At 43.1% G+C, this 26,647-nt stretch overlaps 1 protein-coding gene across 1 annotated transcript in view; it reads left to right on the top strand.

Annotated features, from left to right (window-relative positions):
* Positions 1-10,636: 10,636 nt before the first annotated feature.
* The window catches only part of LOC124580548 (proline-rich protein 2-like), a 59,157-nt gene continuing 43,146 nt past the window's right edge, over positions 10,637-26,647 (top strand). The window contains exons 1-2 of the mRNA XM_047131272.1: positions 10,637-10,766; positions 13,829-14,242. Of these exons, the coding sequence (XP_046987228.1) occupies positions 10,637-10,766; positions 13,829-14,242 (544 nt within the window). The remainder of the gene's footprint in view (positions 10,767-13,828; positions 14,243-26,647) is intronic.

Below are 26,647 nucleotides of genomic sequence, written 5' to 3'. Positions count from 1 at the left end.
ATAATTCACAGCCTGTGGCGGAGTGATTACAAGACAATAACATCCCTTTAATGTACTGGTCTGCACAGAGTCCTGACCTGAATCCTGTAGAACACCTTTGGGGTGTTTTGGAACGCAGACTTCGTGCCACGCCTCACTGACAGACATCGATACCTCTCCTCAGTGCTGCACTCCGTGTAGAATGGGCTGCCATTCCCCAAGAAACCTTCCAGCCCCTGATTGAACGTATGCCTGAGAGAGTGGAAGCTGTCATCAACGCTAAGGGTGGGCCAATACCATATTGAATTCCACCATTACCGATGGAGGGCGCTACGAACTTGTAAGTCATTTTCAGCCAGGAGTCCGGATGCTTTTGATCAGATAGTGTATTAACGAGTAGTTAGTTGCCAATTTATTGTCATTAAAATCAAGTTTTTAGAATAGCTACAAAATAAGTCTTACTATTAAAAACATGTTACTGTGTATTGTAGCATCTGGCATGACATGCACATAGGAAAAATTAATGATTGTTTTTCAGTGGTATCTGAATTGGAAAAATGTAACTTTCAATCTACAGTCAAGGTCTCTCTATCGCTTGACATTCTAGCAAATTTTCATTCGCTTTAAACTTTTAAACGTGTAGTTCAGCCTAAGCAAATACCTAATATTTGACAACTTGTGGGCGGAAGAGACCACCGAGAGTGTCAACTTGATTATAAATTCAGTAAGAAGAATCATACCATAGAAAAGCTTAAACGATTAAAGGAAGTATTCTGTACAATATAAATGCAGTAAAATGTAGATGAAACTGAAAGAAAAAAAAGTAGGAGTATTTTCTTACTTTCATCCCGCAGTTCTCTTAACGGTGCCTTTCTTCGCCGAATGTGAGGTCAGAATTTTTTTATAATCTCCTTTTACGTCACCTTTTCCTCCTATCTTGACATAAATCTTCACACAGTATTCTCTAGTTAAAGCGTTGTTCCAGCAGCTTTATGGTGAAATACTGAGCTGTCTTGAACTACTGACGATGAGTATTTACAAACAATGCAAAAGTAGGCTTCCCAAGCACGGTCTTGCAACTGACCAGGAGGTTTATATTTCACAAAAGGTAGACCTCTGCGTTTGGGCACGGGTCACAAGTTTTGTCTGTCATTGGGTCCGAAACACTTATCAAGGAAATGCTGAAGGGCTGTTATACTTTTAAGATATTCTCACTCGCGTTCAATAAAACTGATATTACTGTGAAAGTTGACACGTAATACACGTGGGCTACTTTTATTTCAAGGTCCGACCGCTGGCGAAATGGAAACCACGACGCAAATCAAAAAGGTTTTATTTGCGAAATTTTGCTACACCTTCCAACTACTTCTTTAGAGACCAAGCAATTCCTCATCATGGAAAGGAGTCGTTAGTACTTTCAGCCAATTCTCAACGCTGGTCTGCATCTCGTTGTCTATACCAAAATGTTGTCTTCCATTTCACGCAAAGAGATGAAAATCAGAGAGACCCAAGTCCAGGCTTCGTGGTGGATGACCAAAACTCTACATTAAAGACACATCTTGTGTGTCCATAAGACATGTGGCCTGTAACTGAAAAAGTATCACAATGATTTCTCCATTGGCAAAAGATTCTGGACTAGCCCCCATTCGGATCTCCGGAGGGTGACCATGAGAAAAGGATTGGAAAGAATAAATAACCAACGCAAGGATTATTTTCTACGAGTTCTGGAGTGGAATATCAGAAGTTTGAATGTGGCAGGGAAGCTAGAAAATCTGAAAAGGGAAAAGCAAATGCTCAACTAGATATAGTGTGAGTCAGTGAAGTGAAATGGAAATAAGACAAGGATTTCTGATCAGGTAAGTATAGGATAACATTAACAGCAGCAAAAAATGATATAACGGGAGTAGGATTCATATGGATAAAAAGGTATGGAAGAGTGTGTGTTATTGCGAACAGTTCAGTGATAGCGTTGTTCTTATCAGAGGCGACGGCAAACCAGTATCGGCAACGATAGATCAGGTACACATGCTGACATCGAAAGCTGGATTCGAAGAAACAGAGAAAGTATATGAGGGTATTGAACAGGTAATGCAGTACGAAAGGGAGATGAAAAGGCCTACGGGAGAATAAGGGCTTAAATCAATGCGCAAAAAAGTGAGATAAGGAAGTAGTAATGAATGAAAATGTACGTTTGAATTTCTCTGAGGCTATAGAGACTGCAATAAAAAATACCGCTGTAGGCAGTTCGGTTTAAGAGGAATGAGCCTCTAAAAAGAACAATCATAGAAGTTGGAAAGAAAAACATAGGAAAAAATGAATCAACTGCGAAGAAATCTTGGGTAACAGAAGAAATACTTCAGTTGATTGATGAAAGAGGGAAGTACAAGAATGTTCGGAGAAGCTCAGGAATACAGAATACAAGTCGCTGAGGAATGAAATAAATAGGAAGTGCAGGCAAACTAAGACGAAATGGCTGCATGAAAAATTTGAAGAAGTCGAGAAAGAAATAATCGTCGGAAGGACTGACTCAGCACATAGAAAGGTCAAAACAACTTTCGGTGCAACTATAAGCAAGGGTGGCACACCAAGAATGCAATGGGAATTCCGCTATTAGATGCAGACGAGATAGCGGATAGGTGAGAAGAGTACCCTTAATGCCTCTATGACGGGGAAGATTTATGTTAAGTGGAAGAAGAAGAAATAGAAGTCCGTATAGAACAGAGAATCCAGTACCAGAATCAGAATTTAAATGAGCTTTCGAAGACTTAAGATCAAATAAGGCAGAAGGGATACGTAATATTCGATCAGAATTTCCAAAGGTATTGGGAGAAGTGACAAAAAATCGACTACCCACTTTGGTGTATATAAGATTTGAGTCTGGTGATATACGATCTGATTTTTGGAAAAATATTATCCACACAATTCAGAAGGCTGTAAGAAGTTACAAGTGCGAGAATTATCACACAATCAGCTTAAAACACCATGCAGACAAGAATGGTATACAGAAGAGCGGAAGAGAAAATTAAGGATTATTAGATGACGATCAGTTTGGCTTTATCAAAGGTAAAGGCACCAGAGAGGCAAGTCTGACTTTCCCGTTGATAATGCAAGCAAGACTACAGAAATATCAAGACTTTTCATAGGATCTACCGACCTGGACAAAGCGTTCGACAATGTAAAATGGTGCAAGATGTTCGAAATTCTGAGGATAATGTGGGTAAGCTATCAGGAGAGACGAGTAATATGCAACATGTACAAGAGCCAAGAGGGAACAATAAGAGTGAAAGACCAAGAACGAAGTGCTCGGATTAAAAAGGGTGTAAGATAGGGATGTAGTCTTACGCCCGTACTGTTCAACCTGTACAGTGAAGAAGCAATGACTTAAACACAAGAAAGGTTCAAGAGTGGATTTGAAATTCAAGGTGAAATGGTATCAATGATAAGATTCGCTTTCTCAGTGAAAGGCTGCAAATTAACCCATGACGGACGGGGCAAAGAGAACATCAAAACCGGACTAGTACTGGCAAGAAGGACATTCCTGGCAAGAGAAGTCTACTACTATCAAACATAGGCCCTAGTAGGAGGAAGAAATGTCTGAGAATGTTTATTTGGAGCACAGACTTGTATGGCAGTGAAACACTGACTGTGGGAAAACCGGAACAGAAGAGAGTCAAAGCATTTGAGATGTGATGCTACAGACGAATGTTGAAAATTAGGTGGGCTGGTAAGTTAGGGGATGAGGAGGTTCTGCGCAGAATCGGAGAGGAAAGGAGTGTACAGTAATTACTGACAACAATAGTGGATAGGATGACTGGACACTTGTAGTAGCTAAACTACGTGAATTTTTGGTTCAATAACCGGATGTTGTGAATTCCTTTAATGTAACTTAAATATCTGAGAAAAATCTAAGTAACACTGAAATATTTCACATGATTTGTACTAATGTTGTCTACGTAACAAAGATCTACAAACATAATATTTTTGCAAAAAATTTCACACTAAGCCACACACAAAATGACAATGAAATTGCAACAGATGAAAGAGAAAGCGCGAATTTTAGTTCATTTACGCGTAGCGCTGACTTGCTTTCGAGAACCGGCGTTGCAATCTACTTACGTAATCTCAGGAAAACCAGAGGACTGTCCTAGACAAAAAGGGTCGACATGTGTAAACTTTCTACGTAACGTATCAGTGCTTTGGATATCGTATTCATCTCCTGACCAAAACTGACTGTCGGTTGGCTCTGTGTTGCATATGTGTACAGTGTCGTGGAACATAACTTAAATTTTAATAAAATAATGATTTTCAAATAATAAAAATAAATATAATTAAGTCCCAAAATAATTTATTTTTGTACTTAGTGAAAAGTGTTTAATTGAAACTCAGTAACGAACTACACTATGTGATGAAAAGTATCCGGACCCTAGGTTGAAAATGACTTACAAGTTCGCGGCGCCCTCCATCGGTAATGCTGGACTTAAATATGGTGTTGGCCCACCCTTAGGCGTGATGACAGCTTCCACTCTCGCAGGCATACTTTCTCTCAGGTGTTGGAAGGTTTCTTGGAGAATGGCAGCCCATTCTTCACGGAGTGCTGCACTGAGGAGAGGTATGGGTGTCAGTCGGTGAAGCCTGTGAAATGTCCCCTTAGAAAAATTAGCATATTAGTAGCATCGTGATATAATTGTGTAGCTATCAAAGAAACCAAATACTAAGTCATCTTTAATCTCACAGAAAGTACTTCAAATAAAGAATGTCGTTTCAAGTAAACCAAAATGTTGCATTAAAATCTCATTAGCAGTATATGTTCCAAGTATGTAAGCCTTATAGTCGTTATGTAATCGTGCAACTAACAAGCAAGAATGTACACACACAGTAACACTGTGTCCTCTGTTCATTATTACAATGCAGTGGTAATTACTGTCTAAATATGTTCCCTAGGTTCTAGACTGGATAGTTAACTTCAAAATATTGTTGCATGATAACAGCATCTATGTGTGACAAAGCGTACTATTAGCGTGAAGTGAAAAATTTTATAGCAAAGGCTAAGTTAAAAAGCATATTATCTTTCAATAAACGGTTTTACATGTGAAATGTGGTGCAATCCTTTACTCTTCCTAGTACGCAGAGTTTCAACTTCAAAGTAATTATCATATTGTATACGTTGGTAAGGAATGTTAAAATTTTTCTCAAGGTTAGCGTCCATGTTATTTTTCTCTGAGCCAGCCGGCGCACGTGGCTGCCTGCGGTGCGAGTCATTGTTTGCTATCTCTTTGTTGGCGTGCGTCGTTATTGCGATTAGGAGACCTAACTTCTTCAAATTCACCTTGACGGGAAGGCCCTGCCCTGTTTGAATCTCGCCAGTTCTGATGCAGTTCAGGTCTGTCGTTACGATTATATCGTCTGTCGTCATGCCGGTAGTTCCTGTAGTTTCTTTCTTGTCAGTTGAGTGGTGGAGAATTTCTCCCTGAATTATCAATGCACGGTGGACCGTTGCGTCTGAAGTTATTCTGTCTCCCGTGATAATAATAGTTCTGGTTGCCATATTGTCTGTTTCTATAATTGTCTCTGCCAGATTCATCACTACGGAAATGCGATCTTTCTCTGTAACTACACTCCTGGAAATTGAAATAAGAACACCGTGAATTCATTGTCCCAGGAAGGGGAAACTTTATTGACACATTCCTGGGGTCAGATACATCACATGATCACACTGACAGAACCACAGGCACATAGACACAGGCAACAGAGCATGCACAATGACGGCACTAGTACAGTGTATATCCACCTTTCGCAGCAATGCAGGCTGCTATTCTCCCATGGAGACGATCGTAGAGATGCTGGATGTAGTCCTGTGGAACGGCTTGCCATGCCATTTCCACCTGGCGCCTCAGTTGGACCAGCGTTCGTGCTGGACGTGCAGACCGCGTGAGACGACGCTTCATCCAGTCCCAAACATGCTCAATGGGGGACAGATCCGGAGATCTTGCTGGCCAGGGTAGTTGACTTACACCTTCTAGAGCACGTTGGGTGGCACGGGATACATGCGGACGTGCATTGTCCTGTTGGAACAGCAAGTTCCCTTGCCGGTCTAGGAATGGTAGAACGATGGGTTCGATGACGGTTTGGATGTACCGTGCACTATTCAGTGTCCCCTCGACGATCACCAGTGGTGTACGGCCAGTGTAGGAGATCGCTCCCCACACCATGATGCCGGGTGTTGGCCCTGTGTGCCTCGGTCGTATGCAGTCCTGATTGTGGCGCTCACCTGCACGGCGCCAAACACGCATACGACCATCATTGGCACCAAGGCAGAAGCGACTCTCATCGCTGAAGACGACACGTCTCCATTCGTCCCTCCATTCACGCCTGTCGCGACACCACTGGAGGCGGGCTGCACGATGTTGGGGCGTGAGCGGAAGACGGCCTAACGGTGTGCGGGACCGTAGCCCAGCTTCATGGAGACGGTTGCGAATGATCCTCGCCGATACCCCAGGAGCAACAGTGTCCCTAATTTGCTGGGAAGTGGCGGTGCGGTCCCCTACGGCACTGCGTAGGATCCTACGGTCTTGGCGTGCATCCGTGCGTCGCTGCGGTCCGGTCCCAGGTCGACGGGCACGTGCACCTTCCGCCGACCACTGGCGACAACATCGATGTACTGTGGAGATCTCGCGCCCCACGTGTTGAGCAATTCGGCGGTACGTCCACCCAGCCACCCGCATGCCCACTATACGCCCTCGCTCAAAGTCCGTCAACTGCACATACGGTTCACGTCCACGCTGTCGCGGCATGCTACCAGTGTTAAAGACTGCGATGGAGCTCCGTATGCCACGGCAAACTGGCTGACACTGACGGCGGCGGTGCACAAATGCTGCGCAGCTAGCGCCATTCGACGGCCAACACCGCGGTTCCTGGTGTGTCCGCTGTGCCGTGTGTGTGATCATTGCTTGTACAGCCCTCTCGCAGTGTCCGGAGCAAGTATGGTGGGTCTGACACACCGGTGTCAATGTGTTCTTTTTTCCATTTCCAGGAGTGTATTACTCTGCCAGTGGTTGTCACATGGGTGGTGTCTGTTTTGTTCACGATTTGCGTTGTAAGAAAAGCCTTGTCGTGTCCAGTTATTATTTCTTTCATCGCAGAATTGTGACGAATGTGACCTGTAATTGTTGTGCTCCTGTTTTCGCATTCCGCGATTGTCAGTGTCAATTTCCAATTCTTGTAAGAGTCCCTGAAAAGCTTCAATGTCGTCTTTGCAACGTCGTGCCAAAATAATATGTCGTAAATGTTCAGGCAATTTGATTAAGCAAATGCAGATGAGTTCTGAGGGGCTGTATGGATTTGAAAGATACTGATTCTTATGTATCATGTCTTCGAAATATTTGACAAGACTGGAAAATTCAGATTGTTCGAAATGTTTCATCATTATGATGCTATGTTTCACTCGGTCTTGTGTAGCTTGAGACCAATAAGCTGAGAGGAAGGCATGATAAAATTCTCCTTCACTGTGACAATCGTGAGTGACAGATCGCATTCTTACGGCTGGTTCATTCTCTAAATAGCCACACATAAATTCTAATCTGTGCTGTAATGACCAGTTTGGAGGGAAACAATGAGAGAATTGATGAAGCCATGCTTGTGGATGTATGTCGTTGCCGGAATTCATAAATGTTTTGAATTTACGTGTAGTAATAAACAGCTTATAGTCAAAATCATCATGTCGGCGATTTGCACATTGGCCATTGTTACTTCTTTTCGGCGGTTCCATCTCAAAATCGGTGTACCTTGCTAGTTTCTTTCATAACTTCCGAAGTGCCCTGTGTTATTATTTTGTGGCTGTTCCGAATTTCTACGTCCCTCTTCCCAAATTGGAGTGCGAGTGTCCTCCGAGATATGTAATTCTTGCATTACCTGCGTCAACTGATCTTGTACTTCCCGGGTTTCTCCTGTGTACTGTGTATTGATCTGATTTTGATTTTGTTTGACTTTTCTAATTTCTTCATACTCTTCTGTGTCAGTGAAAGCTACGGGTCTTGTGTCATTAAGATCATCATCTACCTTTGTAGATAAGTTAGTGAACTGATCCGAAAGTTCGGTTACTTTCTCCGATAGTGAACAGATTTCCTCAGTGTGTTTTTCTGAACCAAGTTTCAGAGTGTCCATTTGTGTTGAAATCGTATCTACTGTGTCCTTTAAGTTTTCCTGAGTTTTTGCAAGTTGTGTAACTGATTCGGTAGATGCAACTGAGTCAATTTTAGCTTGCAATGTGTCGTGATTTTCATGAACAATAGTTTGCAGTTCTTTTATGGCTGCTTCGTGATTCTGTAATGCATTTTCATGACGCGAAAAAATAGGTTGAAAATGCTCACAAATTTGTGTTTTTACGTCATTACAGACTTTTTGACAATTCGATTCGATTTTAAGTAACTCAGCAGTTAAACCTTCACGTGTTTGTTCAAGCGTGGTGTCTAGCTTCCGAAGATTTTGTTCTATTGTGTCTAACTTTTGAAGCTTTTGCTGTGTTTGTCTCTGATTTTGTTCCATTTGTTGCATTAATTGCAATAATGATGTATTAGTGTCTGGAATCTGTTTCTCTATGCTTTTTGGCAGTGCATTTTCACAGGCAACATTCACATTTTGACAAGCAGAAAATGTGTCTTGACTCATTTGAGAAAACGGTGAGGACCCAAAACCTGAGTCTACAGTATTTGCAATATTGTGTTCTGTCATTTCGGATTCCTGAGGTGAGCCGTTGCCGACCGATCGATCGATAATGCTTCCGTGTTCACTATTTCTTTCACTGTCAACGCCATTATTTGCCGCCCGCTCCATTTCCCTATGCACAATTAGCAAATTACTACTTTGAATGTCTGTTATTTCATTACACAGTGGTGCTGATAAGCTATGCTCGTTGTCACTATTATTTCTCAGTTTACTTTGGAGCCTAGTGTTACGTTTTTCACACGCCATTATTGTCACAATATTTCACATGATAACACAGAAAAGCACAATTTGATGAGCAAAATAAGAAAACACATTAACATAGCACTGAAAATAGTATCTCATTAATTGTAAGTGCAGCTGCAAAAAACTTGATGCAAATCTACATGCATGCTGTTATATCCTAGCCAGTAATGCCACCCGAGCCCGCTGCCAAAAGGTTGGCAGCATCAAAGTCCGGACGCCGTCCGCATAAGCAGCGCCAGCGAGACAGGAAATCGCCGCAAGTCTGCGCGCGCCACCGCTGGCTTCTGGTTTCTTAAGCGCTGGAGTCGCGAGCGCTAGGACAGTTCTGTATTCGCCGCTCAGTTGTATACTCGCCACCGAATTGTGTACTTGCTAGCCAGTTGTGTGTTCATCGCAGCAGAGTTGTTGTTTGTCGTCAGCCGACGCTGACCTATCCGTTCCGACTCGAACTAGACAGATCTCTGTAGACACGGAGTTCACTGCTGTGTTTCTGTATCTTCGTTAATAAAGATAAGTACCGACTTTATTTAATCAGAGTGTTTGGGTTTTCATCTTTCTGTTCACTGTTCCAGCGGACCGGTCGGCCCGCTATTAAAAGTGTGGCGGTGACTTCGTAAGCCGTTTCTACAGCGAATTGTTTGTCGCTACGAACGCCGCCACAAAACTGGCGACGAGGACTTCCGAACTCGTGTGCAGGGCTGGTTCAACTTGTTTCTTGTTATACTAATTATAGCGATAAAATTTTGGGGGCTGGTTTAATTTGTGTTCACTATGTCTGCCGAATTACAACAGTTGATCTTGTTACAGAGTCAGCAAATACAAAGTCTGGTGGAAGCAATCGCCAAACAAGCGGCTAATCCTCCAACACAAAAGGAACAAGCACAGGCAGCACCACCTTTCCGTGCTTTTGATGCATCAAGAGAAGAATGGCGAGAATATTTCGCGCAGTTGCAGGCGCACATGACAGTCTACAAAATCACAGGTACTGAGCGGCAGCTTTATTTAATTTCCACTGCAGACGTGGAAGTCTATCGACTACTTTGTAAGTTGTTCCCGGAATCCCAGCCAGAAGCTTTAGACTATGACGTTGTTGTTAACAAGCTTGCTGAGTATTTCGAATTGCGAGTTCATGTGGCAGCAGCCCGATTCAAGTTCTTCAGATTAAACAAACTGCCACATCAATCTAATAAACAGTGGTTAACAGATTTACGGGGCCTCACCCGTCAGTGCCGATTTAATTGTGTGTGTGGAGCTTCCTACAGTGATGTCATGTTACGAGACGCTATTACTCAAAACATTGCAGATTCTCGTATTCGTGCTGCTATCTTAAAGTTGCCTGACCCGTCATTAGAGACTGTGATGAACATCATTGAAGCCCAAGATACTTTTGACTATGCTGAGTGTGAGTTAGATCAGCCATCTATTTCTCAAATTGCCTGTGCTAAGCAAGTTATGTCACGCCCGCGGCCCCACCGGCAGAGTCAGACTGTAAACACTAGCCGGCCGCGTCATGTTAAACACATTCGTCAGCCGCGTGTGCAAAATGATAAAGTCTTGCCCTAAGTGTGTTCTTGCTCATCCTCGTGAACGTTGCCCGTTAAGAAACGCGGTTTGTCACTTTTGTCAAAGGAAAGGACACATCCAGACTGTTTGTTTGCGTAAACCCAAGAACAATTCTAGTGCTGCCCGGCCCATGGATATTCATGTTCTTCAAAGCCAGCCCGCCCAGAAGGTCGCGTTTAAAGACTCTTCCACGGTTCGTGTGGGTAATAAACTTGATGGCAATAAGCCACCCACCCAGCCCTCTGCTATGCGACCCAGGCGTAATTCAAACGCTGTAAAAAGTAATGTACAGACTGCAAGTGAAGCGGGAGTTGTTGTTCCACCCGTCCAACCCACGAGTTGTCGTAAGCAGCGAACACGCGCTAAACGCGCTGATTTTGTGTCTTCCGCCTCCACTGCACCGATCCAAAAACAGTGTAATAAACTATCTGTGAAGCTACGCATCCAGGATAAGACCTTCAATTTTCAATTAGACACTGGTGCGTCTGTGACTCTCATAAATAGTGCTACGTATGCGGCTATCGGCCGCCCTAAACTTTCAGCGGCAAAACATTCTTTGGCTACTTATAGTGGAGAACAAATTCCAGTGTTAGGTGTATGTAGCGTGCCAGCCACATTCCGTGGCAATACAAAAGCAGTTTCATTCACAGTGCTCCGCGCTACAGACAGTGTAAACATTTTCGGATTAGACTGTTTTGACTTGTTTGGCCTGTCTATCCAAGACAATGTGTTGCAAATTAATTCTGTTGTTGTTCCTCAAGACAGCATAACCGATTTGTGTAAACAATACAGCGACATATTTAAAGACGAACTAGGTTGTGCTGCGAACTTTGCCGCTCATATTACGTTAAAAGATAATGCTCAGCCTCGATTTTTTCGTGCTCGTCCAGTGCCTCACGCCCTCCGGGCACCTGTAGCAGATGAACTTCGTCGTTGGCAAAACAACGGTGTTATTCAACCCGTTTCAGCGAGCCAGTGGGCTTCTCCCTTAGTTATTATAAAGAAACCGTCTGGCAAGTTACGTTTGTGTGCTGATTTTAAGTCGACAGTTAATCCTCAGACTGTCATTGATTCTTTTCCTTTGCCTAGACCGGACGAGCTGATGGATAAGTTAGGGGAAGCTCGTTTCTTTTCCAAAATTGATCTCCGTGAAGCATATTTGCAATTGCCCCTCGACGAGCAATCACAACAGTATTTTGTCATAAACACGTCGTTGGGGTTGTTCCGTTTTCTGCGTTTGCCTTTTGGTTGTGCGTCAGCTCCAGCTGTTTTTCAGCGTTTTTTGTCACACCTTCTGGCTAATGTGCCATCGTGTTGCAACTATTTAGACGATATTGTTGTGTCCGGTCGGACGCCTGCTGAACATTTCCGTAATTTGGAGTGTTTGTTTACAGTGTTGTCTCAGGCAGGCCTACGTTGCAACATCGATAAATGTTCATTTTTCCTTACGGAGATGGAGTATCTGGGACATGTTATTAATGCTCAAGGCATTCATCCCTCCCAGTCACATTTAGCAGCTATTCGTGTTTTGCCCGCCCCTCGCAATCTGCAGGAATTGCAACCAGTTCTTGGCAAATTGACATATTATATTAGGTTTATACCTAATGCATCACAGATTGCTGCACCGTTGCATCGTCTCCGCCGAAGAATGTTCCGTTTGTGTGGTCAGCTGATTGCCAATCAGCCTTTCAGCAACTTAAAGAGGCTTTATTGAATGATCTTTGTCTGGTCCATTACGACCCTAACAAGCCTCTGGTGTTAGCTTGTGATGCCTCTTCTTTCGGCCTCGGTGCTGTGTTGTCTCACCGAGTCGGTAACACCGAACGTCCTATTGCGTTTGCATCTAAATTGCTAAACAAAGCTCAGTGTAATTATAGCCAATTGGACAAGGAAGCGTTGGCTATTGTGTTCGGTGTCACAAAATTCCATCACTACCTCTATGGTAGACCATTCTATTTCGTAACAGATCACAAGCCCCTGACGTCACTGTTTCATCCCTCTAAACCAGTTCCTCAGCGGACAGCTCAGAGACTACAACGTTGGGCTCTTTTGTTATCACAATACCAGTATGAGATACTGTATCGCCCTACAGCTCAGCATGCAAACGCTGACGCGCTTTCTAGATTGCCGATTGCTGCGGACGATGTCTTCGATTCCTCGGACGACTCTTGCCATCAGACTGACGCCGATGAGCATCAATCCCTCCTGGATTTTCCGATTGATTATCGTCAGGTGGCACGTGAGACAGCTACGGATCCTCATCTGAGTTTACTATTACGTTTTGTTCAACGTGGTTGGCCGTCCAAGGCAAAGGACATATCGGATCCTGTGGTTCGTCGCTATTATCCGCAACGTCATCTGTTGTCTGTTTCGCACGGAGTTTTGCTGTTACGCACCGAGAATGACCAGCTTCGTGTAGTGGTTCCCCAAGTGCTCCAATCCAAGGTCCTCGACTTGTTGCATCAAGGTCATTGGGGAGTGGTCCGCACCAAGCAGCTTGCCCGCCGTCATTGTACATGGATCGGCATTGATAAGCAGATTACGCAGATGTCTACAGATTGTTCGACGTGTGCCGAACACCAAGCTGCTCCGCCTCAACGCTATTTTGAGTGGGCACGCCCTGCCGGTCCCTGGCAGCGAGTACATATTGATTTCGCTGGTCCATATTGGAATTCTCGTTGACTCATCGTGATAGATGCATTTAGTAATTTTCCGTTTGTTGTGCCCATGCAGTCTACAACGTCTGCACAAACTATACAGGCGTTGACTTCAATTTTTTGTATTGAGGGTCTTCCAGAAGTTTTAGTGTCTGACAATGGTCCACAATTTACCTCTGCTGAATTTGAAAGTTTTTGTTCTGCCAATGGCATTCGCCATGTTCTTTCTCCGCCGTTCGACCCTCAATCGAATGGTGCAGCGGAACGTTTTGTACGCACATTCAAGGATCATATGGACCGCCTTCGTGCTACGCACTCTCGTCAGCAGGCCCTCATCACGTTCCTGTCGTCGTACCGGACCACGCCACGCGACGGCCCTTCGCCTGCGGAGCTTCTCCACAGCCGTCGTCATCGCACCCTACTACGGTTGTTGCACCCCCCGGATCGACCCGCCGCGTCTGAGCATCCCACGCGTTTTCAGCGCAACGACGCCGTTTTTTTCAGAGTTCATCACGGTCGCCGTCGTTGGGAACGTGGTACCGTGATAAGTGTCCAGGGTCGCGGTTTTTATACTGTTCAAGGTGCTACTGGGGTGCACCGGAGGCATCAGAACCAGTTGCGCCGCGCTGGCCGCCCGGATTCTGCCGCTCGTTCTTTGTCCACAGATTTGGTCCGCGGCGGGTTCCAGCCGCGCCTTCCGACTTCGCTGCCGCCCCCAGGGCAGCAGCAGCAGCCGTCGCCGCTACCACGCCAACAGCCCGTCCCGTTGATGCCTCCCGCGCAGCTTCATCCGGGAGCGCCCCAGGTGGTCGCTCCGGCGCCTGCGGTCCCTCTTCAGTCGCCACCGTCTTCGGAGCTGATGGACGTCGACCCTTCAGCCGGGCCGCCTTCCCAAGCGGTGGCTGTACAGCCTGTCCTGCAGCCGCTTTCCTTGGGCACCCCCAAGGAGTCTGACACCGCAGCGTCTTGTCCGGCGCCCACTCAGCAGCCGTCGCCGCAGCGTCAGGAGACGCTGCCTCTCTTCGTGGGTCCCGACGCCCCGTCGCGGCCAGTACCAGAACCTGCGCCCGTGGTCACAGGCGTGCACCCTGACCTCGGTTTTCAGTCGGTGTTTCCCGAGGCCCCGCGCAGCCAATGCTGGGGTGCGGACCGGGGACTGCCACCGACAACAGTCTCCGCCCCGGTCTCGTCCGCTACGCCTGCGGCCAGACCCCTCCCCCGCCGTCGACGCTCGCCACGTCATTATTCAACGACGGTGCGGCGATTTGGGGGGGAGGAGTGTTATATCCTAGCCAGTAATGCCACCCGAGCCCGCTGCCAAAAGGTTGGCAGCATCAAAGTCCGGACGCCGTCCGCATAAGCAGCGCCAGCGAGACAGGAAATCGCCGCAAGTTTGCGCGCGCCACCGCTGGCTTCTGGTTTCTTAAGCGCTGGAGTCGCGAGCGCTAGGACAGTTCTGCGCAACGCTACGTGCTGTTCACATCCAACTGCCTACTACAATAGAGAATTCCAACAATGCAAACCAGTCACAGACTGCACACAGCACAGTCAGTGATTTTCATATAGAGCGCTACGTGGCGTTACCAATATAAAAACCTAAACAGCCTACTTACACCTGGTACAAAGTCAGCGTCCCAAAACATAGCAAAGGTGTTGTATAGGATTCAGGTCAGCACTCTGTGCAGACCAGTCCATTACAGGGATGTTATTGTCATGTAATCACTCCTCCACAGGCCGTGCATTATGAACAGGTGCTTGATCGTGTTAAAAGATACAATCACCATCTCCGAATTTCTCTTCAACTGTGTGGAGCAACAAGATGCTTAAAACATCAGTGTAGGCCTGTGCTGTGATAGTGCCACGCAAAACAACAAGGGCTGCAAGCCCTCCCCCTCCTCCCATGTAAAACACGACCACACCATAAAATCACCGCCTCCGAATTTTACTGTTGGCACTGCACACGCTGGCAGATGACGTTCAGCGGGCATTCGCCGTACCCTCACCGTGCCATCGGATCACCACATTGTATACCGTGATTCGTCACTCCACACAACGTTTTTCCACTGTTCAACCGTCGAATGTTTGTGTTCCTTACACCAAGCGAGGCATCGTTTGGTGTTTACTGCCGTGATTTGTGGCTTATGAGAAGCCGCTCGAGCATGAAATCCAAGTTTCCTCACCTCCCGCCTAACTGTCGTAGTAATTGCAGTGGATACTGATGCAGTTTGGAATTCCTGTGTAATGGTGTGGATAGATGTCTGCCTATTACACATTACGACTCTCTTCATCTGTCGGTGATCTCTTCCAGTCAACAGACGAGATCGGCCTGTACTCTTTTGTGCTGTATGTGTCCCTTCACGTTTCGACTTCACTATCACATTGGGAAATCTCGCCTACAGACGTATGACACAGGTAACAGTCAATCACCTGACCACGTTCGAAGTCCGTGAGTTCGCAGAACGCCCCATTCTGCTCTCTCACGATGTCTAATGACTACTGAGGTCGCTGATATGGAGAACCTGACAGTAGGTGGCAGCACAATGCACTTAACATGAACAGTGTATGTTTTTCTGGCTGTCCGGATACTTTTGATCACATGGTATACGTTATGAAAGTTAGGTAACATGAAGTGCAATGTCTAACTCGAAATGTCAACAAAATAAAATACTGCTCAGCACGGTAGAAAATTACTGTTTAAGATAACCAAGACTGTATACGGTAAATTAATCTGTTTACATAGCACAACACCTGGAACTTCTCACTGTGTACGATCCACTCTCAAGAATGCGAAGTGAGATATGCACTGAAATAAAATTAATTCTCCTCATGCTTAGCGTATTGTTTTTGTCTCGTCTACTGACGTTCTCGAAAGATAACTGAAATCAGCAAGTGCAGCAGCTGGAGGAAAATTATCTATTCTAAATTTTTCTTCTCTTGTCTGAAATAGTCTGTGTCTACGTGTAGAGTGCAATGCACACACGACAAAGTATTCAAAACTTTATTAAGAATGATGGAGGAGGATTTTGCTTTAGAGAAAATCATTCTTGAATAATTAAACTCTGATTACTTTCAAAAAGACTGTACAGTATAACTAGGCTCTGACAAGTACGAAATTCTCTCATAACAAAATTATAGATATTTCTACCAACTACGTAATTTGTGACATAATGAAAAGAACGTTATCACAGTAACACATATGATGAAGATTTTCTCCAATTGATAGTTCTGACAAACAAGACATTTCGTTCTTGTGCGTGTATGGGCTATCTTAAAACATTCCTCCAAAAATCTTCTCCAGCAACAGAATCAGTAAAATAGCTTAACAAAAAAATTATCGTTTCCATAATAAAATATTCCAGGTAATTTCTCCCAGATTCACAAATATCATATCTCCTTTTCTAAAAGTCAGCTGCTCGCTACTGTGCCTCTATTAAGAATGTCCCAGCGCTGCACAACTGGCTGGAGACCAAGCCCAGTAAAATTTTCTTTTTCATTACTCCTTCATGCGGTCTGCCACGAAATTCTCGCCGCGCGGGATTAGCCGAGTGGTCTTAGCCGCTGCAGTCATGGACTGTGCGGCTGGTCCCGACGGAGGTTCGAGTCCTCCCTCGGGCATGGGTGTGTGTGTTTGTCCTTAGGATAATTTAGGTTAAGTAGTGTGTAAACGTAGGGACTGATGACCTTAGCAGTTAAGTCCCATAAGATTTCACACACATTTGAGCATTTGAACGAAATTCTCTCCTGTGCCAACCTCCTCGTCTCAGAATAGCTCTTACAACCAAGATCGTCAATTATTTACTGGATGTATTCCAATATCTGTCTTCCTCTACAGTACCTACCATCTACAGCTACCTCTGTTACCATGGAAGTTATACCTTGATGTGTTAACGAATGTCCTGTCATCCGTCCCTTCTTGTTGTCAGTATTTTCTGTATACCCCTTTCCTCTCCGATTCTGCAGAACCTCCTCATCCCTTACTTTACGAGTACACCTAATTTTCAACATTCGTCTGTACCACCACATCTCAAGTGCTTCGATTTTATTTTGTTCTGGACTTCTCACAGTCAGTGTTTCACTAACATACAATGTTGTGCTCCAAGTAAACATTCTCAGAAATTTCTTCCTCAAACTAAGGTCTATGTTTGATGCTAGCAGACTTCTCTTTGTGAGAAATGTCCCTTTTGCCTGCATTTGTTGTCCTCCTTGCCCCATCCGTCATTAGTTATTCTGCTACGCAAGTGGTAGAATTTCTTAACTTTATCTACTTCGTAACTATCAATCCTGATGTTAAGTTTGTCGCTTTTCTCATTTCTGCTACTTCTCATTACTTTCGTCTTTCTTCGATTTGCTCTCAGTATATATTCAATACTCAGGCTGATCATGCTTGAAAACTCGGACTGATCAAAATCTTTCATCACTTTTATACTATGCTTTACTCGATCCTAAGTAGGTTACTACCAAAACCCAGACAGGGGAGCGTGGTAAAAATCAGTTTTGCTTTGACAGTCTCTCTTTACAGACAGCATGCTGACAGGGGTTCACGTTCTAGATATCAACATATAATTCCAGTTTGTGGCCTACGTGCTAATTCGGTGACAGAGAAAACTAAAATGGACTCAGCCAGGCTTTGGGTGGATGACGTTACTAAATTTTCGAAAAATTTTGAATTTATGAGCCTTGGGAAAGTGCTTGTAATCAAAATTGTGTTTCCGTGATTGCCGGAATGTTCGCTTGACGGACAGCTTACTGTCATGCCTTGGTGAAAAGTATTGTGCCTTGGGAAAGTCTCAAAGACGCCACAAACTGGTATTTTCATCACAAGTTTCTAATTGTGTGTGTGTGTGTGTGTGTGTGTGTGTGAGTGTGAACACGTAAAAATGTTAATGTCGTCATTACTGCTTAGTTTGCATTCGAAACGTATCAGCTGTTCTCGTGTGCTGTTTACGTCTCTTTTCTGTTGCTGAGCCGCAGTAGCCGAGCGGTTATAGGTGCTTCAGTCTGGAACTGCGCGACCGCTACGGTCTCAGGTTTGAACCCTGCCTCGGGCATGGATGTGTGTGATGTCCTTATGTTAGTTAGGTTTAAGTAGTGCTACGTTCTAGGGGACTGATGACCTCAGATGTCAAGTCCCGTAGTGCTCAGAGCCATTTGAGCTATTTTTCTGTTGCTGACTGACTTAAGTCCGATTTTTTTTTTTTAAAGTGCCTGTTATTCAATTCAGTCTAAAACTAGTATAGGTTGTGTGACATCAGAATCAATGTTTGTGGACAAATTTACTATCTTCAGTGTCAAATCATCGACTTACTTCGTTAACATACAAAGTCGTTATTTTTGTTGTCTGTGTACAGTTTTAAAGCATCTTCCTGTTCACTAAGTGGTTCAACGGTGGTATTAAGCTAGTCGTGTCATCCTGTGAGTTGCTAGACCTCTATGCTCGCTACCAATGTACTTATTTTTGCGATTAGCTCGTCTTTATCGTTGTGTTGTGTGGTTTTTAAACTTTTTTTTTCGGTTTCAAAGCTGTATAGCCCGGCCTCTTGCCTCGTAGATATAGGTTGTGAGTCATTTCTGATCTCTCGTTGGTTTTGTCAAGTTTCTTGATATCTCTACTTATTTTCTCTTGTGATTTTGTGTTTTGTTCTAGCGTTTTGCCTATTTTTTGAAATTGTTCTGTGTTTTGTTCATGTGTTTTATACTTGTTTAGTAGTAGCTCTAGCAAAGTCGGGTTATTGATTTGGTTTTCGCATTCATGTTTATTGGACTTGCAACGAGTGAGTTCGTATTATCAATAACTGACGTTGTCTTGTGTACTGTTTGATTGGAAGAAGAGGAAGCAAAACCCGAATCAACTGTTTCAGTAAGTGGCTATTGCTAGATCTCGCATGGCTGAGACGACTTGTCGTCTGCTGATTCGTCTTCTGGAATTTAGTGTTCACTGTTGGTTATCTGTTCTGTTGCATGTACTGGTAAAGGATTCAGTTATATGGGAAAATTATTTGCATTCTCTGAATCTCAAATAAATTATTTATGTGTAACAACTGTTGTGGTTATCCTGTTTCATAAATTAGTGAGTCATTACTACGTGACGTAGCTTCGTAACACGACGAAATATGTTGTTGCTAGATACAGTATTGAAACGTAAAAACTGAGTTACCAAACAAGAAAGTAGAAGACTTTACGGTAAAGATGACAAGGTTGTCCACAAACATTGATTCTGATTTCTCACAACCGGTACCAGTTTTAGACACAATTGAGTACCAGGCTCTTAACAATTGTAAAGGAAGTCAGACTGAAGTCAGAGACCACAGAAAAGAGACAAAAACATACGAGAACGCTGACATGTATCGGATGATAGGTCCAACAATTTTGCAAGTTAAAGTGAATTACTTATAAGATAATCTCTCGACGAAGTCTGACCGTGGAAAATGCCGGTTCGCGCTATCGTTCCAAACTCCACCTCTGAGCGATCTACGTCTCGTAGTATCTGTACCGTGAAAATCAACTAATTTCGGTATGGAGATATACGCACCTTGATGTTAGTTACCGTATTTTATTTTGTGCAAAAAACTATTTGAACATTTACTATACACTATAATGGCGTCTCACAACAATGCAATCTCTCTCCTCCTCTCACACGTCCGATCCTTCCCATTTCCTTTACAAAGAGCCTATAAAATAAAATCTTTGGTTTGGTAAGACACAGAGATGCGTCAGATTCTCGCTATCTGTATATGCCGTTCAACACCATATCAATTCTTCGCACCCAAATTAGAATTTTTTGTACACTATTACACCATATTGCTCCTCTTGGGCGCGAATTTTCTTTCCTTAGACTATTCGAGGCCAAAATTACAACAAAAAATTACTCTACTGTTTTTCTACAATATTACTGAGTGGAATGTGCTTGCGGCGGTTGACAACTTTTGGCACTTATGTGATCTGAGTAGCTTTCATAATCACTCGCTACTGATCATAAGGTTAAATAATTTCACATTAACCGTTTAAGTAACTCTGTAAACGGCTAATGTGGCCATGTACCTCCGATCAGAATAGCCTTCCTATTTGGGCGAGGGTTCCTAAGGAAAACCATGGAAAACCTGGAACAAGGCTAATATAGCCTTACGTTCCACCCAGCAATTTACAAAAATTATTTAAAATTTTAACTGATAGATCTGAGAGTGTCTTTATGTAATGTGTTCTGGCATTTGTGGAGTCAGGTATAAGCAAATGTGAAGATATCTTGGTAGCGACGTCAGCACGACGCGACGTCTGGTCGAAGGCGCAGGGCAGCTGTGCTGCGAGACGGAGGATGACCCTCTTCCTACTGTTTGTCAGATGGTAGAGATGGTCACGGACAGGGATGATCCTCAGGTAGAAGAAAGGCTGCATCAGACCCCCATATCGCCGTTCATAGGGCTGTGATGTGTGAACATGTAACATTCCCTTGAACAAGTATCAATGCTAATCGTTACTGATCGGAAAGCGCTGAGAACGGGTTAGCGCATATAATTTCATTCTCACGCTACTGGTCTCAATTCAGTGATTCGACAGAAGTAGTACCCAACTTAATTACTCAGAATTTGGGTAATCTTCAGTCAAATTTACCAGTTTTTGTCTTTATATACTTACTTATGAATATCAGAGTACCATATCAACGTTGTCCATGGTAAACCCCGGTGAGAATTCCCTTTAGTGTCTTCGCACACTCTTTTAATGAAACACAATAATCGTTATCGTATGTGCCGCACTTGAGTACATCTTTCCTCTTTAGCACACATACAATCACTCTTGCATCTCTTCGCTAGTTTCTTATTATGTTCATAACTTATTTCGCCCCTGGTAACACACAACACTTCATGGTAAGTTGTTGTTGTTCATGACATATGTTATTAATCAACACTTCTGTCAGTGTTCAAAACCGATTCTAACTTTTACAGAATTCAATTACAGATTTATTTACAACCCCTGAATCTACATAAATTCAGTCCAGTCAGATCTCTTAACCTATTGTCATAACTCTTACTTTAAATAATGACAAGTTAAACTGAAACGTCCCACAACGATCACACATATCTCGCTAAACCTATTCCAGCATTGTCCTTCCTTATCGTCGTTTGTAATCTCTCCCCATCAAATTTCGTAAAAACTCCACCAAGCGAACTGACTTTTGTCTTTAAAATATTAAATCATCTGTAGTCATATACCGTTGCCTCGAATATGTGTAGTCATATGCTCTTGACGTCAATATTCTCATGTACCTAATACAAACATTTTCATAAAAAACTGATACAGATATCCGCTAATAACTATAGTCTTAACTGAAATTAAGGAACATCACAATTAACTTTTCCTTCATAAAACTAAAAATCACGTTACTCAAACAAAACATATATTTACATAATCACTGTGAATCATCTATTATGCATTTCTGTTGAAATTATAAAAAAATTGTTTATTTTTTTCTTAGTTAAAATTATTTTCTTTCTCTGCCATTCCTTCCTTCCTTCAGGAATGAAACTTTTTTGAATCATGATAGGGATACAATCCCTTTATATTTCTTGTTCCAGGATGTCCTAATAGTCATGCTTCTGTATTTGGTATCCTAATTACCTCGAATGGTCCTTCGTACATTATTTGCCATTTCTTATTTGTTTTGTTTAGTAATGACGCACGTGGATGTGTAAGTGTAATACTCTTTCCCCTATGCAAAAGGATTGTTTTCGTAATATCCTCTTGCCAAAATCTATCTTCCTTTTTCTTGTCTTATCGGCAAGTTTTATTAATGCTGTTCTAAACTTATCTTGCCAGTGGGTTTCTTCTTGTGGTATCTTCAGAATCATATCCGACCATTCATTTCTTTCTATTCTCTCAAACATTAGTTGAGCTAGTGTAAAGTTGGTGGTCATACGAGGCAAATTGTTCGTGATTTCCTCAAAAGTATCGAGATATTATATCCATCTTGTTTGTTTCGCATGGCAATAAGCTCGCATAAATCTATTTAAGTCACAATAAACCTTCCCAATCGTGTTCGCGCCCGGATTATATTTGGAAGTCAAGATTTGTGTTATATTTGCTCGGGCTAATGCATGCCTCCACGTATATCCAGTAAAATGTGTAGCACTGCCGGATAAAACCGCGTTCGGCTTCCCAACACGCTGTATGTAGTCATTGAATAGACGATTCATTATTGGTGCTGCTGTAGCAGTTTTAATTGGATAAAATTTTACATGTTTGGTTAAAACGACCAAGAAAGCTACAATATATTTACAGCCTCCTCAAGCCCTCGGTAACGGTCCACAGATGCCGACCGATAAAATAGCTAGCGCTTTTTCAGGAATGATCGAAAGTAATAAAGGCCATTATTACCTCTGTTGTTCGATTTTGTTTTCTGAAATATTATACATTTCTCAGTACTCTCCATACTTTCCTACGTAAGTGTGGAAACTAACGGTACATTCTCAATTTGCACATTTCGCAACACTAAAATGTCCCCAAGTGTTGTGAGTACACGTTATCACCCTCTCATACTCTTCGGGTATACACACGCACCAATTGTGATTCATATTGCTCTGACGATGAAATAGTACATCACTCACTACCTTATAGTACTGGCTTATTTTATCTTCTCGTGGATCTTCTAATTTCTGTCGAATGATTATCCACCTTGGATCGTCATATATCCACATAACTCTATATAGTGTCTTCAGTTTATCTGATCTCTCATCAATAATATTGGAAACACGTCTTCATTTTCAGCCGAGATTATGCGTGCTAAACCCGCTGGGCAGAACAGGTGATTAGGATTGTGAAAATGGTCAAATAAGGTTGAGGTAAGTTTCACCTTAAAATTGTAATTTATTGTAATTTAATAACGCATCAAACTCCAACCAAAGCGGCACATCGCCGAACTTTTACAGCTACGAATTTCAAACTCTAACTCTCTCACGGCTGAAGGCCTCCAAACAAGAAATCTTAAAAATCAACAAGGTAAATTTCAGTGACTGAAACACGCAGTTACAATTAAAAATAATATTATATATAACATCCAGGCTGAAAGCCTCAAGGCAAAAGACAACACAACGGCAATAACCTTTCAACAAATATCCACTTGCCGGAATTAAAACTTACTTACATAAAACACTGTAAAACCAAGAATTTTTTTATCATTGGCTACGACAGAATATAAACAGACAATTAAACACCGGTGATAAAGACAGTAAAGACAACAGCACTCAGAAGCCTCCAGGGGGTCGGTCTGCCCTCGTTCACTTAGATGAGACAGGTGGTGAGCTCAACTACACTTGATCCGTCGGAACTCAACCAAGGGACAGCCAAAGACCGACCGACAAACAACTTGCTTGCCACCAATCGGTGCATGAGAATTCAAACGCAATATGTTACGGGCATGATTATCCACACTCAAATATGTATATGTATTAAGCTGTCAAAACTACACACCGTGTTGGATAGCAACAACAGGTGAGGAAAGGACATTGCCTGAAATTACGTTAGTGGCCAGGGCAGGTAACCTGAACACTAACGGCCACAAGACAGAAAATTTCGCTGGTGTACTTGAATTGTAGTCAACCAATATAGTTAATTTCGCCACATGGCGGCTAAATTTCAGCAATAGGAACACTCGGTGTTGCTCACGGGAAAACCACCCCAACAGCGAACCACCGAAACGAACCACACAGCATGAATCGATGTGGCTTGGGTACTTGAAACCACTACTCAACTTTGACGTCCTGGATCGGTGAACCACGAAGCTCGTAGCGATTGGACATCTCCACACCCGCTCTGACACTGCGCAGGGACCGCCAGCGGACCCAGCCGACTGCACCGTGAGGAGATAACTTCCCTGGTCCGCAGCAACCGACCAACTACCCTAGAATGCCGACATCATCTAAAACATCCGTCAGTGGAAATAACGCCAATTACACACACAAGCTGACAAAAATTTGCACGAAGACCTGATCGATACCGAACAGTAAGTAAGCACGCACGAAGACAAATAGGGAGTAGATGCACACACACGCACAGTCGACTCATGAACGATCGGCGAGCTAAAACGCGTCGCCCGGTAGGACGACCGGCCGACGATCAACAAAGACCGTGGCCCAGCTCAAGTAATGCGTGGCGGCAATGGTCGGGCGAGCCATGTCGACGCAGACCTCACTGCTCCAACCCGACTGCACTAGTGCCGCATTGCAACTCCCCGACTGGCAGCTCCGGACTACGCTCCAGACACGTTTCAACTGACTGGCATCTCGAACTCAAGACCCGAACTGGCTTACGACAGACAACGACCGGGAAGTAATAGCAGTCAAGCAAAGATACTACGAGAGGGGATATATCGATACGCGCTGCTAGCGCCAGTCACGGTCAGGCAAAGCAGCAGCTCATTGACAATAGTAATTTAAATTAACGTAGTGAGGTGGAAGTGCTTTAAAAACATGGTGTAAAATAGATTATGGCGGAAACACGAACCATGAACGGCTCTATTATGCCTTTTTCTTATCCTTCGGGAAGACAGGATAACGCATCTCCAATGATATTTTCCCTTCCTTGGTTATATACAATGCGAAATTGGTGTTCCTGAAGAGTGACCATCCACCTTCCTAATCTCGCATGTAATAGGTTACAAGTTTCTAGAAAGCTAAGATCTTGATGGTCACAATATACTGTGGTTCTTGCTCCACATAAATAATAATGAAACTTTTTGAACACCTGCGCATTCTTCGTTAACAAATTTAATAATGGTTCAGAATTCATCGACTGATCCTCAATGAATCGATGAAAAAACATGAAAGACCTAGAAATCCTTTCCACTGCCTTTTTGTTCTAGGACCAGGGAAAAATTATTGCGCTGGTCTTCTTTTCATTGGGTAAAATGCCTCTTGAATTTATCCTATGTCCTCAGAATTTTGTTTTTTCCATGCAGAAATGTAAATGTTGTAGATTCGCTGTTACCCTCACACTAGAAAATCTCTCTAATACTCAAATTAGTATATTCACATGTTCTTCCAGGTATCTGTAGCTACCAGGATGTCATCGACAAATAATGTTAGCTGATTCCGTATTTCGGGTCCTAATGCTTCATCCAATGTGGATATGAATACTCCTGTACTGATATTCAAACCAAATGGAAGAACCTTGAATTGATAACACCTACTGGCATATGCAAATGCACTATAGTTCCTTGAATCTTCATCTAATTTGACCTACCAGTATGAAGCACACAAATCAATTGTTGTAAAATAATTCATTCCATTGAACTTTTGAATCAGCTCATCTATATATCCTGGGTGAGTATATACTGATACAATAATTGTGTTAATTTCGTGAGCATAGAATACTAGATACACTTTCCCACCTGGTTTTGGCACAATGAGAAGCGAACTGAAGTAAGGGCGTTTGAAGGTTCATTCACATTCCAGTATAACTTCCTCTGTATTTCTTGGTCCACTGCATTGCGTTGTTTCCAAGGAACGGGATAGAAACTATGGAAGTATGTTCTGTGTGGCTTGACGTTCAGATGATATGTATAACCCCTGAAGATACCTGGTTGATTTTCGAATACTCTCATATACTTACATAATAGAGCAGACAATTGTGTCTCTTGCTCTTCTTTAAGGTGCTCTATTTCACTTAACTTCTGTTGTATCTGCTCGGATAATTCTATTACTTGCATTACTCTAATCGAACTTGTCTTGAATTGGTGGCGCTCTTTTATTATTAATTATAACTTTGCTCCTCGGCAGTATCTTCCACGTTGTCCCTCTTTCCTTAGCAAGTATTCCTGGGCTAGGGTTCCGTCGATCCAAAAATTTACCTTCCCGGTAGAGAAGTATAATTTTGTGTCCACCTTCGGGATAGTCTATAGTCCAAGAACACAGTCGACTATTAATTTAGCAAATACCAGGAACGCGCATGTTATCGCTACATTTCCTAGATTCAATTTTAGCATATCTGCATCCTCATGGGTTGAGATCGCATGCCAAACGCTCCTAGTGTCTTGCAACGTTGTGCAGGAGAAGTCGCTAACTGAATCTTCATTATTTTATTAAATACGTTCATAGAGACCGCATTTACCGATGCGCCCGTAACCAAAACTACTGTCACTGGGATACTCTCTATTATAACTTTAATTGCAGATGTGGTTTCTGATAAGTATTCTTCTGGACATTTGGTTGTGTCAGCACAAAGCTCCTCTTTTATTAACTTTCCCTCGTTATACCTAACAATACGAACTTTCTGCCCTTAGCCCCAATGACTTTCCTCAACTGCTCCTCCGGGGCACGATTTGGTCGGAATTACTCTTCCGAGCGCGATTCATTTACATGAACCACACCCTCTCACACTTCAGTAATAACTGGTGTCTGTTGTCTCCAGTCATTATTGGGCACATTTTATTGTTTTGCCAGTTAGTAATATTTGGATTTACATTATATCCTGGATTGTATCGTCTATCGTGTCTATTC

The sequence above is a fragment of the Schistocerca americana genome, chromosome 1, assembly GCF_021461395.2.
Source record: "Schistocerca americana isolate TAMUIC-IGC-003095 chromosome 1, iqSchAmer2.1, whole genome shotgun sequence".
NCBI classification, from domain to species: Eukaryota; Metazoa; Arthropoda; class Insecta; order Orthoptera; family Acrididae; genus Schistocerca; species Schistocerca americana.
Note: the sequence above shows the minus strand (reverse complement) of the source record. Positions and strands in the feature narration are given on the sequence as shown.